The sequence below is a fragment of the Branchiostoma floridae genome, chromosome 16, assembly GCF_000003815.2.
Source record: "Branchiostoma floridae strain S238N-H82 chromosome 16, Bfl_VNyyK, whole genome shotgun sequence".
Taxonomy (NCBI): domain Eukaryota; kingdom Metazoa; phylum Chordata; class Leptocardii; order Amphioxiformes; family Branchiostomatidae; genus Branchiostoma; species Branchiostoma floridae.
In genome coordinates, this window is record NC_049994.1 from 12,786,276 (window position 1) to 12,802,183 (window position 15,908).

Consider the following 15,908-nt stretch of genomic DNA (forward strand, 5'->3'; position numbering starts at 1 on the left):
ACTGGTACCCGTCGCGGATGTAGCCTCGGCCAGGCTTTAGCTATATAGAAGCCACAAATTTGCTGAATTGTAGCGGTACCTCCCGCGGTGTTCTAAAGATCAGGTCACTACATCTATTTGTAGCCGGGTCCCGGTTTGATTTTAACTGTTCGAGTCCCTGTTTGATTTTTAAAAATCAGGGGCCCCGTCCATGCCCAAAATAGTCTGGTAGCCGCACGGGACCCATAAAGTGCTAAAAAAACAGTCCGTAAACTACCGGGAGATGCCCCTTTTTTCCCTAAAAAGAACCGTAACATTACAAGTGTGCATTGACAATATACAAATTCAAATCGTATAACTCAATAGCTAGTTTTACTACACGATACAGATATTAGCGTTGTCTCCAATACCTCCATTGTGGCTTTGTGGACTCTGAAGTAAAATATTTGCAAAATATGTACAAGAGCCGAAAGTAACGCTTTCTAACCAGATTTCATAATACCATTTGTTTTGATGTTGTGTTTTGTTTATGTTTTACCCCTACAATTGAAAGTCACCGGTGGAGAGATGGACATCCCAGTCGGTCAGTGGCTAGTAGGCCACGCATATCGTCCACAAGTCCGAGAATACACGGGAGAGGGTGAGGACAACGTCGTGATGGAGGGTATACACAGTCTTGGACACAACTCATTTACTCCATGGAAACCGGTAGGAAAACCTCGCTACTACAATAACTGGTTTTTCGTCCTGGACTATCGCGCCAGTCACACCATGACGAAGCTACGGATTCTCAACGACGGCTGCGACTGGAACCACGACGTCTGGGCCTTTACACTGCAGTCATCCGTCACGAGTAACCCCTACAACTGGACACACGTGCTAACCGTTACTGACGTGGCAGCGAACACCTCCCTCCCGCAGTACTACGGCGGTTTCTCGGCGTCGGGCCGCTACTGGAAGGTCACCATAACGGCCACCTATTCGGGCTGGGAGCCTTGGCTGAGACTGTTTCACCTGTATGGAATCAAAGGTATTTACCAAAATATTTAGATCTGACATCTTTGATAATGATAAGATTGGTAAGTACATTAAATATTGCTTGCTTATTAGAAAATATGATTAACACGTTTAGTCGTACCTAATTGTATAAAGAGTTTTGTTATCCTATGTCCTTTAGTCAGTAGAATTTTAATGTTAATTTAGTATCCCTTTTTGGTAGTTTGTAGTCGACCATACGAAAAGTCATTATACGTTTTGTCGTGTCATTTAAGCTTCTTATCTGATCCTTATTAATGAAAGTTTATCTGTGTTCTTAGTTAATGCCAGGCTCACTTTTCCATCGGTCAGTTGCGGAATGAAAAAGTATGATGTAATAGACAAAGCACATGAAAAAACACGCACTAATTTGTATGATTTAAATATGTCTTCTTTTAGATACACAATTTAATTTTCGTATAAGCAATTTCCCTTCCGGGCCCCAGTTTGGAAATGTGACCTCGGTATAACATATCTTAAAGTTAAAACTTGTAAACGTTTGACAGTCCCATATTCTAACAAATGCAATGATTTTTGATTCCAGACTCACCGTACCTCTGCAGGGACATGGATCTATTTAGTTTTGACCCCGTAGTACGAGGGCCTACCTCGAGGTACACCAAAGACCGGGTGAGAAAATCATTCTTCTTCTTTCCTTACTGCTGAGCCCCTGTAACAAGGATGGCTAGCAATGTTCACTTTCTATTACGTACCATCGGGCATCACTGTTTTCTTGAATGAATGAATAAATGAATGGATGGATGGATGAATGAATGAATGAATGAATGTGTGTTTCAGTGGCTTATTTTACCATTATTGTGCAATAAAGGCGATTATTATTATTATTATTATTATCATCATCATCATTATTATTATTATTATTATTATTATTATTTATGTCATTATTGTTGTATTATGGTAGTATTTATGTTAAGTGCAACGTTTTTGCGTTATTGTTACATAGAGCGACGATATCACGACATTAGGGACTGTCCTATCACGGAAGCAAATTTTGGAACGTTCGGCGTATGTATACTACGTTCAATGGACCGATACCGGACACCGTATTGAGTACGTAATCGGCGACAGCGGACATACACGACGGTTCGATGTGTTCCCTGCCGAGCTTGGTGAGTTGAAATTGCCTAACAGCTGTTTATAGAATAATTCTTCAATCTGGCACACTCTATTTGCCAGCGTGTTTTGCAACTTTTATCCGGGCGTGCAACAATGTGAAGTTATCCAGCTGGACCTTACCGGTTTGGGGTTTTCAGATCCCGTGCAGTTAATAGAAGTGTGCTGTTAATTCTAAATTGGCTTCTACTGTATAACACTTTTAATGAACAATATACAAATTTTGAGCTACTTTCTCCTCAGGCTGTCGCAGAGATGTCCAACCTGACATGTTGTTACCCTTTGATGCCGACGTCTGCTGCGTACCAGGTGATGCCGTATCAGGCTGTTTTCTTACATTCAGAACATCTTGTGTAACTCAATTTATGTCATACCTGGGCCGTAATAACGTTCGATACAGGTGTTCCAGACCGGGTGATAAAAAGCTGTATCACACAGGCTACGAAGTTTTATCACACAGGCTTCTATCGAATAGTTCGAACATACTCTGCGCACGCCGAGCGCGGCGCGGTCGAAAATTCGAATACCTGAACATTGGTGTTGTAACAATCATTGTCCGAGGGCACCAAATTTTCTCCACTTCTGTCGCATTTTGCATCGAAACATGTGTTTTCTCAGGTTGGTATAACATAAATAGAATACAACACAGTGTATTCCGCATCACCCTCGTCCGGGCCCTCCTACTGGATCGGATCGCCCTCCAACCCGCGGTCAGGCTGGTACTTCGGGTGATACGGAATACACCGTGTTGTATTCTATATGTAAAACCGTAATAAGTTATGATTAAGAATCCAAATTATGCTAAATTGATGACTCCATAGCCTAGGTACCATCCGGGTATTTGTTCGCTCCTATGTTCGCTTCTGCATATAGCATGTGTATAGTGTATAGTCACTATAGTGTATAGTAAAAGTCGAGGCGAACTACTATCCATGTGGTACCCAGACTAGACTCCATATGCATTCGCTAAAGTTCATGATAGCGTATCATAGAATTAGCCTAGGTATAACCAGGTTCTTATCCATCAAATGTCATCACTGTGATTTGTATTTCAGTTTGCTTTTCTCTTTGTTGATTGAAATGAAGTTTCTATGAGGTCTGATACTGATACTCATTGGTTAGCGTGATTCAACAAGAAATAGCTAACTGAAAACAACACCAAAAATATTTCCAATTTATTTATCATGGCCATAACATATTTGTTTTTCTTCTTACATTTTCCAGGCCACGTCGACTGGAAGCCTCAGGTTAGTTTGATTTCTTCATTGCACATATGCCCTATTGCGTATTTGAAGGGGGCAAAATATGAAAAATCTTCAACAATAGACGGAATAATGATGATGATGACGATGAATATGCCACAAAACAGTTACTCAGGCAACTGGATATGATTTTGGAAACGGCCTAGACGTTTCAGATACTAAAAGTATGTACTATCTTTCGGCAGTGTCACTGACGAAAGATAGCGGATACTATCTAAAACATCAGAACGTTTCAAAAATCATATCCAGTTGCTTGAGTAACTGTTTTGTGGCATGTCTTAGTACCTGGATGTCTAACCTTCAATAAAACTATAAACTAATGAAACAAAGTGTTTTTACCATACATTGATAAAACCATCAATGAGCACAAGCATGTAGCAAAAATCATCATAATGATCATTTGGCTGCTTTTGATGATTCATTTAACTGCAATTTTAGAACAAAAAGAGAGAAAACATTTTTCTGTACACTTTGCTCCAGCCTGAGCTCCATGGACTGCAGTGCTCACACAGAGCCTGGTGCAGGGTGTGCGGGCAAAGCATGACGGGAAACTCCTGTGGTTGTGACAAGAAATGCCGGTACGTTTGGTTTGCTGGTAAATGTACAACTAGAAAATACGTCTAACCTTTAGACTAGATTGACTATTACATTTTCCCACTAAGGAATTACATTACGTCTTTCTATCATTTCTTTACTGGCACTGTGGCACGAAAATGCGCATGCAATGCTTACCGTTTTAGTCCTGTCTATGATGTAATGGTATAGAGTCAAAGTCAAAGTTTATTGCATTTTGTTTGCCCCTTGCGCAAGCCAAGGTGAAAAAATGGTCTATCGATCTTTGTGAGTACTTTGTTTTTAGACAGTCAAAGGTTTCGCTTCTACTTTCATTGCTTCCTTCTCTGTGAAAAGCATAAAATCTTGTTATTTGTATCTGACTAGGGCTTAACAGATAGAGCTCAATTGCCAAATCACTTCAAACTAGGCAATTGCCCTAACTCTGTATATTACCTGAAGGATATTTGGGGACTGTTGCCATAACTACGAAGCCGCCTGTGGGGACGACGTAGAAGACGGCGAAGTTCTGCCGACAGTCATACAGCCAGACTCCTGCAAGGGGCGATGTAACAACGACAACATCGTCAGGTATGCAACATGTCGCTTATAAAAGTGCAATGCCTTTTGGTTACTAACTATACGCCTTCATATGGAGGTGACACATCCTTCTACCTTTACAATTAAGGCCTAGGTCACAATTCCCAACCCGGGGCCCGGCCGGGTAGCGTTCGGAAAAGAAAAATATTGATAAGAAAGGCAACACAACACACATAACGTAAAACATTAGTCAGGAGCATAATTTGTGTATATTCCTGCAAAGACACTTTTTCGTTTCCGCAGACATCCCGGCCGGCCCCCGTTTTGGAAATGTGACCTAAGCCTAACCAGTTTTACGGGTGTTTCCAGTCTCTTTCGAGGGGATGTGGATGGCCCTGAAAAGGGATTGGAGCTTTGCTGGTCTTCTTTGGTAGAAGCACAGCGTGGAATCCGGATGGGGAGAACGCCTGTGACTATGATACTCGTATGGAACATAACTTTATTTCATGCCTATAATTTCTCCCTTAAGGAGATATGTGAAATAGGAAGTACACCAGGTATGTAGACTAGACAACTTACAGACTTCTTTTCTACACTTAAAGTAGCAAAAGCAAGTATAGATATAAGATTGACGTTTGTTTCTTGACTTTATCTAGTGCTGTGACGTGCAGCTGCACGAGTTCCTGCCACACGACGAAAACTTGCTGTGACGATTTTCAAGATGTCTGCCAAGGTGAAAAGGACGACTGGAATGGGACCAATGTCGTCAACGCTACTTCAGCAGAACACAGCGAGGTAAGCAGACTTCTCGTCGTCCTTCGGCTGATTTCTATGTATTGATGTTGTCTGTATGTTACACTTCCAGATGACTGCATTTTTGAACATATGATTACCGTTCATTCGAGAATAGTGCCAGCAAGTTGGTACGTCATTGATCATGAATCAAGAAACTCTTTTTACACGCCCATTGCTTTATTCACATTGCATACACAAAGGAGGTTACAGACGGTCACCGAAATGTTGTGTGAAATGACGACATGCAGACATTATACTATTACCGTACACTATTGACAATTTGGGTATTCTTCGACAGCCCCTGCAGTGTGTGGCTCCGTGGGGCTTCCGTGCTCACTTCTGGATGGTAGCGAGCTGCCCGCCGGGCTACACCGACGACGTCGTCCGAGGGATGTGCGAGACTTCGTACGAGAACGGCGACATGTTTCTCCACGCCCCTGTCACGGACAACACCACCAGCACCCACTACAGAAACGTGTTCTGCGCCTTGTGCAATAACGCTAGGTTCATGATAGGGTGGAAGATGGTTGCAAAATGTGGCAGAGGCGTGCGATCACTGAAAGAAATACTACAAAGGGAGAATGGTTGCAGTCAGTATTTCCGACCCGCTGGTTATTCTCCTGCGCGAGTTTGCTTCCCTCCCCCTAGAACACCCCCTAGTCCGAACCCACGCTGCGACGTCCAAAAGTGTAGAAATATCACGGCTCTTTTCTTCGCACGCGGTTTACCCTTTAGAAACTCCGCTTGCGCGAATTGTTACGCAGATGAAATGTCTCTTCGGGAAGCGTCGTGTTCCGACGATGACTTTACATGGGCTGGCTTCTTCTCGACCATAACTGTCCTTTTCGACTACTCGGCCATTTCCAAAAGCAAGATGTCGTCCAAAGAACTCCAGCTGACCGACCACACTGAGTCATGCCCGGTTGGATACATATATGATCCGTTTGGTGACATTTGCCGCCAAATTTCGTCTGCTGCCCCGCCTAGAATGGGCAAAGTCGCTAATGGTGTCCAAGAGACGAGAGCTTCTTTGGAAGATTCTGCACGACCTCTACTGTCTGCTTCCTTGGGTAATCCTGAAAATGTACGCAGTGCCAATGATCCCCTTGGTGGTAGTGCCCAAACCTCACGTCCTACGGTAGATGACACACCCGCTCCAAATACACGTCTCCCAAAGCTAAGCGCTACATTTCTGGTCATCAACACTGTCTCTGGTGCTTCTGCATCAATTTCCATCCTATCCTTCCTCTTCAGCCTACGACGCCACCCCCGTCCTGACACCGTCATGAAGATCTGCCTCCTGACATGCCTTCTTCTGGCACAGATCAGCCAGCTGCTGGGTCAGGTCGTTCCTTCAGCAGCCTGCTGCACGGCCATGTTGGTGTGCACCCTCTGCTTCTGTCTGGCCGCTAGTCTGTCTCTCACTGCCACGATCCAACACCTGTCTGTCCTCCAGCGAGGCGGGACCTGTAAAGCAACTGGCCATCTCTTAGTCATTGTGCTTATTCCGCTAGCAGTTTCGGGAGGTTACGTCGCTTTGGATGATAACATCCGCATAGGGGTGCCTCAGACTTTCCATGTTTTATCTCACTGTTGGATTCGAGACCCTACCAAGATGGCAATCTTCGTAGTCGTGCCCATACTGATCTCCACTGTAGTCGACCTGTACTACCTGCTGCGCGTTGCCATTAGGTGCGCTGCCGCGGATTGCGTGCAGTACTCCTTTCTGGCACAGGCGGCGCTGCTTTTTGTCCCGTACACCGGTGTCATGACAACTGGGATTCTCACGGCATTCGTTGGTGTAGAGTTGGACACGGTTTTCCTGTACATGGTGACCTCTCTAGGTGGGGTTGACGGGGTCCTGTTCTTGGTATTTTCCATTGTTGGCGATGAGAACGACAACACTTCGAACGGCAACGCTCCAACTTTGCCTATTCAAGCTGTAACTTCGAGTTCACTCAACTCTTCTACCAAATAAGTCGGCAACAAATTCCTTCTGTATACTCAGATAGGGATCGAAGTCCCTTTTCCGCATACCTACTCGGATACGGGTAACACTGGTACAGCTAACATGTTACACACATACTTGCAGGTAGACATGAAAAATACCTGCACAACTGAAATTTTACCTACACAAACTAGCATAAGCAGGTAATGTATTGAGCCCTAAAAGTGTTCAATTTTCGATGTATTAAAAGTTTATCATATATACAAATGTTGATATCCAGAGCGCAATACCCTACCGCAACATTAGATGTTCTAACGTGGCATTCTTGGATTTCAGACCATTTCGCCTATTTCCTCACTTGATAGTATGATCTGTAGTTGCAATTTCTTCATGTTGTTGTCTGCTATCTCGTAGTAGAGTGATATGTTACCAGGCTAATGAAAAAATGTAAGGGACCATCGAAAGTGATATTTTTTTGGTACTTGAATACCGGATTGAAATTAACCATCCAATCTCACTAGTGCCAACCTAACTTTTAAGAATCAACTTAGATCAGTAAAATGAAGTGGAATGAATCAATATACTATTCATGATATACTGTTTGTTAATACAGTGTATACTGTCTGTGCATAGTAATATGTTAGAGTGCCACCATATTAGAAGCAAGATTACTTTAATTACTTTAACGGCACGATATTCATAATTATTTATAATGGAAGTTCATCTCTGTTGGCAGTAGTCATAGTACATGCAAAACTTTCCTACAACACGAAGGTGTACATGGATCCAACATTTCACAATCACCGTCGCTTTCTTCGGTAAAAATAATGACCAATCGCTCCAGAACGAGAGTTACAGACACATGATCTTGTCAACACGTGATCTTACAGATACGTGACGCCAGCAATTGGTCAAACATACTTGGAAGTTCAAGCATAACGCCCCAATTGGCTGGCACAATATTTATCTGACTATGTAACTTTCAGCTTTGTGGATTTTCTATATTTTCCTGATCGTAATTGGTATACTAGTACTGCAATGGTGTGTAATATTCATATGAAAGTCCATGCATCATTGAATATGTAGCTGGATAATGTATGTCAATTATGGGAATAGATATATCTTTGATGGTTTTGAAAATATAATCAATCCTTAGATTCTTTAAAATTCATGTTTTTCGGTTTTCGACGTTAAGTAGTATTTAGACATCAGTTTGAAAAGCATGTTGAACACCGTATATTTACCTTGCACAAAAATAAACATATCTAATAATATTTTTGTATGCCTATGTGATGTTATATACGCACTCCATACATGTACCTGTCTATGACATACACACCTGTGTTTTTTGTCACTAGGATGTGATGTATTTTGTAAATTGTAGGGCATTTGTCTTTCTCAATCAATTATTTCTATTCAAACGTCGCTGAAAACAAGAACTACCATTTTAACCTCCTTCGCGGGCTACAATTAATGACCAGAATTGCATTTTTTTATCTCCCGCTTGTGTTATGTTTCTTCATAAGTGAATGCGCAACAATTACTCTTATCTAATATTGTGTATTTTATCGCAAGACCTGTCGTACCACGTGGTAGCTTCTGCCTGTCCAGCGCCGGCTTGGCTACCGCGTGTGCTCTTCTTGATTTATGTGATGAGCGATATATCACAGATCTCCTGGCACCCGCGGTCACGGGTTCAAATCCCGAGCCTCGGGCCGACACATTTCCACACCACCTTTTTTTCGAGATTTAGTTTATCCAGATCCACAATCAGCCGCATAAGAGACTATTCTAACTGTGGTCTATTCATATTTACACAGTACATTCATATTTTCACAATACAATTAAAAACTGTTTACAAATTGACAATAGAGAGCAAAAATTACATTGTTTCTTTGAAGGCGATACCTTGCTTTCACATACAGCAATACAAACCACAATCTGATTGAGGAAGACATCGGGATAAATGTATCCCATTGTATCAAACAAACATGCCGACTCACATTGTACACAACAAACAATGTGGTATGATTTCGCAACAATAGGTCGGCTGTTCAGCTGTTATGCCTTTTGGTCTATTTATGTCGACATTGACGCAATAAACCGCTCAGTAAGGGAGCGCGGCATACCATCCTCACCACGACCGCGCAATTTATCATGGGTTATTGATTAACGCCCTTAATTGTTCGATCATCATTACGGTCTGCCACGCCCAGATTAACGACCAGGCAGTGGCTGTCAATCACCATCAAGAAATAAACCGTTCAGAAAACTGACAACAAAGGACGAAAACTTCACAAAATGTTCGCGTTTCTGTGTCCCTAGAAACAAGGGCGTTATATCATCAACGGTCGGAATAAACGATTTAGTTGCATGACCTGTGCGTGTTTGTTTTGTTGACATTTATTGTAAGGCTGTCCTCCCCCACCAGCTGATTCTGTAGTGGACCGGGCCGGAGTAGATTTGCATAGCGGGCTGGAGTTGGAGTATTGTGTGATCGCGCTGAGGTTAGGGTGTGGCAGGTTCATACGCAGGTCTGAAGCTTATAGGATACACACAGGGTTTCGTCATATACAAACTGCTGGCGGTTTGGAACAAGACATCATGGAGAAACTTGCAGCTTTTATTTTCGTCCTGGTGTGCTGCACGTATGTTGAGGGACAGACAACGCCGAATACAACAATAGCAACAACCAACGTTACGAATACGACTGCTAGTGCTACTGCTGCAACAACTAACGGTACGGTATACTCATAATCCTTAAAGTTTTCTCCGTTATTGACTTAACGTGGCTTGGGCAACCTGCTGGAAGAAGTGTGGTCTTAGCTACGCCAGCTTGGCGACTGTGTCTAACTTGATCCGCCAGAGTTTGGACAAAGATTTGAGTCGGAGTGAGGGAGGGTGGGGGGTCTGGCACGCAGGCGGTCGGCGTGGCGTGGTAGCGGGCCCGACAGAAGCTCTGGGCGGCCACGGGGGCATATGGCTGACCCCGCTAACACAGCCTGGCCCTGCAACACGGTGCTGATAGACAAGGAGGCTTGGGTTAGATCACGGATCTGCCATTGTTATGGGAGCAACAATATGGCATGACGAAGCGGAGTTCACCCGGAGAAAGTTTTGGTGGGCGAAGGTAACTTTACCTGTGCGTGCGTGACACCTGGCCAGGGCGCACCCGGAAGTAGAAATATTCATATTTTGGAAGCAGTCGTGATGTATTGACATTTTTTTTTGCCACATTGCTCTCAAGATGATCCATGCATTTTTTAAACAAAAAAAGTTGACAAAGTTGAATCTTTGAGATGATGAGAGGAACTTTCAGTCTCGAAAAATTTCATAACCTAAAATACTTTCAGTCTCGTAAAATTTCATAACCTAACATTAGTTGCAGACTCATGTAATTTCTTGTCTCATCGTCAATGAAGTCAAAGACATTCAGCACTTTAAGGATGAAGTTTACTTCACAACCACATCATCATCATGCATAAAAATTGACATTTTGAAATTCTAAAATAGTTCAGGTCGCATCTCTGGATCACACGGTCATGGGTTCAAATCCCAGCCGACACTAGTTCTTTGTCCTGATTTGATTACTAAGCTAAAGTTGCTGTCCTTGGGGGTGGGTGGGGTTCTAAACTGTCTCAGTCGCATGTTTAAAGAGTCACACCTTGAACATGTAAAAAAAAATTCTTTGCGCAATTTGAAAAGAGTAATAGCAGTATGCCCAGCACTCCTGTCAGACACGATTGCGGGGCTTGAGGGAGCCAAAGATGTGAGAAATGTAAGGGGAGGGAGGAGGAGGGAGTCCAGGACATGCTCACTCTGGTAATATTCCCCACTGCCACGGGTTTGAGTAGCCTATTTTGACAGAAATCATTGAAAAAACAAATATTAGCATGTTTTTATACAACTTAGGGACTTCCTTTGAATGATCTGTTCTGACAGGAATATATTGGAAGCAGTTGCAGCATCCTCCACAAAAAAGGGGGCTTCTGTGTCAAATAAAAAAGGTCAAAATGATCTGGTGAAAGCACTGGGTATTCCCTTGTTTGTGATATAGCAAGTACCTTCCATATACAGCTTATACATAGCAGTGCTGTCTCACGTAGCATTTTATCAGATATGGTAGTAACGTTTAACATACATGTATATAGTTATTGTTTAAAGGGTACAGCAACTTTCACCTGTTTGTTTGTACCCTTAATTGGGGAAAGGTCTGTCTTAACGTGCAAAATTAAGTTAAGCCATATGCATATATGTAAAGATAAAAGAAACAAAAAGTGTTTTAAAAGTTTTAAGAATCTAGACCATCAAAACAATCTTTCATTTTTATGTGAGTAATTAACAAAATAAAAAAATCAACATCATTATTGCCCAAGAAGATGCGAATGATAGGTGCAGTTACATGTACATAGGTAGCTGGTCGATAGGACTATTTTTTCTGTAAAAAATCTTTGAAAAGAACTGAAAGTAAAACTGAAATGTACAAGAAGTTAATAAAAGGGAAATGATCGATGAACAAAGAAAATCTTTGAGCTATAAGCATGTTTTGATTCTGTGGTAAAATTCTATAGCAGGGCTTGAAATACCACCTGCATATGCAGGTTAGTGCAGGTAAAATTGGAGCTGTGCAAGTATTTCTGGTGTCTACCTGAACCTAATCTGCACTGGTCCATATACTGGGTTTTATACATTAAATATTATATCAGGAGCATATGGATCGTTATCACTAGTAGCTGCATTGACTGTAACCACCTGTAAAGTATGAAAGAATAAATAGCAATGGTTTCTGAACATGATCCGTACTTCCTAAAGTCAGAGTGGTGCAGGTAATTTTCAGTGTTATTTGCACCAGTGCAGGTATGCGGAAAAAAGTATTTCGAGCCCTGTAAAGGCTGTATAGTATAACGAAACAGGTGCAAAAGTCTGCTGCTGGTGATAAAAATAGATCACTCAAGGGTGCCAATAGTCATGGGATACGTGAGTATGGTGTGATAAAACAATAAGATTAATACACATAAAGTGTCTAGATTTACTAAGAAAACCCAATGTTATTTCCTGAAAAGGGAAAAGTCTTATGCCCATTGTGCATTTTTCATTCTGTCTTGAATTCTATTCAGATGCATGATTAATTTCTGATTAATTGACAGGGAAGTTGTTATTGATATTTCCTTGTCAAGAGTTCTGCTTATGCCAGCAATTCTCAATTTTGATATCTTCTCGTAGCTATGTTGCTGTTCAAAATCAGAACAAAATTTCTAATGCCTTTTTCGGATGTGGCGGCATTGGTTCTAAATTGCAAAATGAACTTAACATTGTCCTTGCTGTGTACCTTAGTGCACTGAAGGTTAATAAAGATTCCTTTTGTCGCTCAATTTCTTTACACACAAGAAAGTGCCATCCCCTCCAAAATACCCCAGCCCAAAGACAACCCTAAGCCAGGTTACCTGTGCACTGATTGAAGTGACAGGTGACGTAAACAGGTGAGGGCGGGCGACAGGTACATTTGTGCTGAGGTGTGCCACCATTGTGGTGTACTGAGGTGGAAGTGACAACCATTATCTATACTGAAGCTCTGCCGTGTGAGCTGGTTATTACTGGAGATGTAATAGTGTGCCTCTATGTCAGATGAGATGAAGAACATTAGTAGAGATGGTTATGGAAATGGAATCTCCAAGCAGATGTTGAGGGTGGAAATTGTTATGTAAGGTGCAGTGAGGTGGAAGTTATAACTATTATCTTACCTGTAGGTCTGTCGTGTGAGCTGATTACTGGAGATGTAATAGTGTGCCTCTATGTCAGATGAAATAAAGTTAACATTAATAAAGATGGTTATGGAAATTGAATCTCCAAGCAGATGTTGGGGGTGGAAAATTGTAATGTGAGTTGTAGGGAGGTAAAGGTTACAACAGAACTATTACTAGTATCTGCCCTGTAGTTCTGTTGTTTGAGTTGATAACTGGAGGATTTAATACTTTGCCTTTATGTCAGATGAGATGAATATAGCACCAATACTAGAGATGGTATATATAGCCTTTTATAGGTTATGGAAATTTGATCTCCAAGCAGATGTTGGGGGTGGAAAATTGCAATGTTTTCTGACTGGCCCCCTTTTCTAGGCCAACCCAACATACTGCTTACTGTGATTAATTATTTTGCAAAATCTTCTACTTTTATTACCAGGTACCTTCATTCTTTGACTATGAAAACATGTATATTACACAATATTTTCACATTTTAGTGATCAAATGTTGTTCCAAAGAAGGTTTGAAAGAAACAAAAACAGCATAGCAGTTGTCTTGCCCACCACCAAAAGTAAAAGTAGATGGTTGTACAAAAACCTTTTTACCATCTACAAATATGTGACAGCAGCCAACATAAAAGTCTTCCACTTTCAAAGTAATATATAAATGACTCGTTGTGTTGACTTGCTCTTCGAATAGCCCCCTATCTAAGCTATGTAAATCGATCCAGTGGAGTAAAAATCATTTCCAGGGAGAAGCTGAAGACGTTTGTAAACATGAAACAAATAACTGACGTTAGTGCTTCCCATAGTTACCGTTTAAGTATGGCGTGGTCAATCTAACGTTACATATTTGCTTGATTAGGTTATTGCTGGTCAGGTAGAAAAAAGTTGTTCAATAATCAATTATGTACAAGGAATGTCGTACAACTTAAGTGTATAATGTTTGAAATGCAGTTAAGAACACTTCAGAAATTCATTTTGGGAGAGTCTTTTTTTCTGAAAATGATTAGTTTTAGAAAAGGTAAATAGAAGTTTCATTTTCTGTCAATTTCTCCATGAAGCTATATCATGTTTAAACTTGAGGTCATGCTGTATGAGGTCAAGCTGGTTCTATAATCTGTTTATTGGCCAGGTAGGTTAACAATTAACCTGTGGCATGTTGCAACGGTCGGTGTCATTGATTAGACTGAACAAAACAATACAGGTCTTATGAGTATTATCATAGTGGTAGGGATGGAATTTTTTTTAAATGTTGATCATGATAGAATTCTATCTAGTTGATGTTAGAGTAGACAGAAAATTTGAATGCCCTACCATTAAAAAGGTTTCATGTAAGAATTAAAAAAGATGCAAAACTTCTATTACTGTAACAAAATTAAAGGAAGTGTTTTCAAGAATAAAAGCTACTAGTAATATTTTCACCCAACAACTCCCTCTTAGACTTAGATTTCTTATGATTCTTCATCCTTCCTTTAACTGTCTGATACTACATGTAGATATATATATATATAGTCTGAGTTTATAGTATCTTCAAAACTCTACACCTGTCATATTATTATAAGTACAGAATGTCCACACACTATACATGATGATGTAATAAGTATGACTCAGTCTGTTTGTTTATATGACCTGTCCAGGACATCCGGGCTGATCGTCACATTTTCAGTTCTCGGACAGGAAAGTACTGCATCATGAATTCAAACATTCGAAAAGTGTTTGTTGAATTTTACATTTTGTTTTTATCGAAGACGTTATATTAAAGTTTTGTTCAAGTACTGTTACTGAAAAATGCAAGTTACAATGTTGCCTTACAAAAATATTGAGAGCCTAAACACAATTTAATAAGAAAATGTTCCAATGAAGATTTTTCAAAAGAAAGAAATTAATTCCATGTCATATCTTGTTAACTTAAAAAACGTTTCCCTTGAGAGAAATATGATATTTTCTGTTTGACGCCACATCACAATTACTAGACCTAGCAACTGCCAAGTTTACAAACTGTGTATTGTCAGTGCCTGCTCCCTTTTTCCCTAGTGAAAAATTTGGCATAACATTCAATCTTTCACCTCCCTTGCCACACAATGGCAATAGTGTGCTTGAGTTGCTCAACATAGCAGACTTGTATTACGTTACACGAGGTATTGTGTAGGACTAGGAGACCCCCTTTGTCGGACTTGACCTGACAACTTTGGTCAAGAGCTATTATGTGTAAAAGAAGGACCCCCTGAACTAGTTTGGGTCGGGTTATGTGGTAAAAGAAATAACTGTCATGCAGTTTTAAATGTCAAAACTAACAGCATGGAAGTTTTCCCTACCATTTACTGCCAAATCTTTGCTAAATGCACACAATTTAAACCTTTCTACAGAGCAAATTTAAACATGTCATACAAATACCAGGGGCAATATAAGAAATGATGTTTATCTTAACTGGTACTTTGCCAGGGTTTACAACTTAGATGTGGTTACAGCACAGTAATGCCTTGTGGTCCTGGTATAGTTGACTCAGAATTTAAGAGATTGAGAAACTTAACACCGATTTCCTCACTCCACTCAGGTGAAAATGAGTACCAGTAAGCTTTAAATTTGTGCAGGGATGTAGGGAGGATGCAGATGGTAAAATCACTCTTTATTGCACTTAGTGGTGGTGGAAGAGAGCTTCATCAACCTGTCAATATGGCACATAATATGACATATTCCTTGTCAATGACTTCCCTTCCTGTCAAATGTAGAAGTACTAGTATCCAAACAGTGGATGATTTTAAAGATTTAGTAATAATGTATTTGGTTCAAGATCACTTTTTGCAGATTGAATAATGCTAGTTCACTTTTATCCACAGCGTAATTTATTCGTTGTTTTTAAAAACGGGGTATTAATTGGTATCATTACTATCAAGTCATCGGTCGGTGGTTTCAAATTGCA

General features: G+C 40.8%; 2 protein-coding genes across 2 annotated transcripts in view; both read left to right on the forward strand.

Moving 5' to 3' along the window:
* The first annotated feature begins 348 nt into the window (after nucleotides 1-348).
* Nucleotides 349-8,695, forward strand: LOC118403714. Its single transcript, XM_035802485.1, has 9 exons — nucleotides 349-1,009; nucleotides 1,559-1,644; nucleotides 1,979-2,144; nucleotides 2,392-2,457; nucleotides 3,373-3,395; nucleotides 3,891-3,988; nucleotides 4,425-4,553; nucleotides 5,159-5,297; nucleotides 5,596-8,695. The coding sequence occupies exons 1-9, from the start codon at nucleotides 493-495 to the stop codon at nucleotides 7,273-7,275; spliced, it is 2,904 nt and encodes a 967-aa protein (XP_035658378.1). The 5' UTR covers nucleotides 349-492; the 3' UTR covers nucleotides 7,276-8,695.
* A 1,001-nt stretch (nucleotides 8,696-9,696) lies between these two features.
* Nucleotides 9,697-15,908, forward strand: part of LOC118432784 (fibrillin-2-like) — a 32,864-nt gene continuing 26,652 nt past the window's right edge. The window contains exon 1 of the mRNA XM_035844404.1: nucleotides 9,697-9,985. Coding sequence (XP_035700297.1) covers nucleotides 9,850-9,985 — 136 coding nt within the window. The 5' untranslated portion in view covers nucleotides 9,697-9,849. The remainder of the gene's footprint in view (nucleotides 9,986-15,908) is intronic.

Excerpts from the sequence above, each read along its gene's own strand:
- LOC118403714 (XM_035802485.1), top strand. The coding sequence starts at position 493 with ATGTTGTGTTTTGTTTATGTTTTACCCCTACAATTGAAAGTCACCGGT. Across the intron at positions 1,010-1,558 it reads TCACCTGTATGGAATCAAAG|ACTCACCGTACCTCTGCAGG; the intron begins GTATTTACCAAA and ends TTTTGATTCCAG. Across the intron at positions 3,396-3,890 it reads ACGTCGACTGGAAGCCTCAG|CCTGAGCTCCATGGACTGCA; the intron begins GTTAGTTTGATT and ends ACTTTGCTCCAG.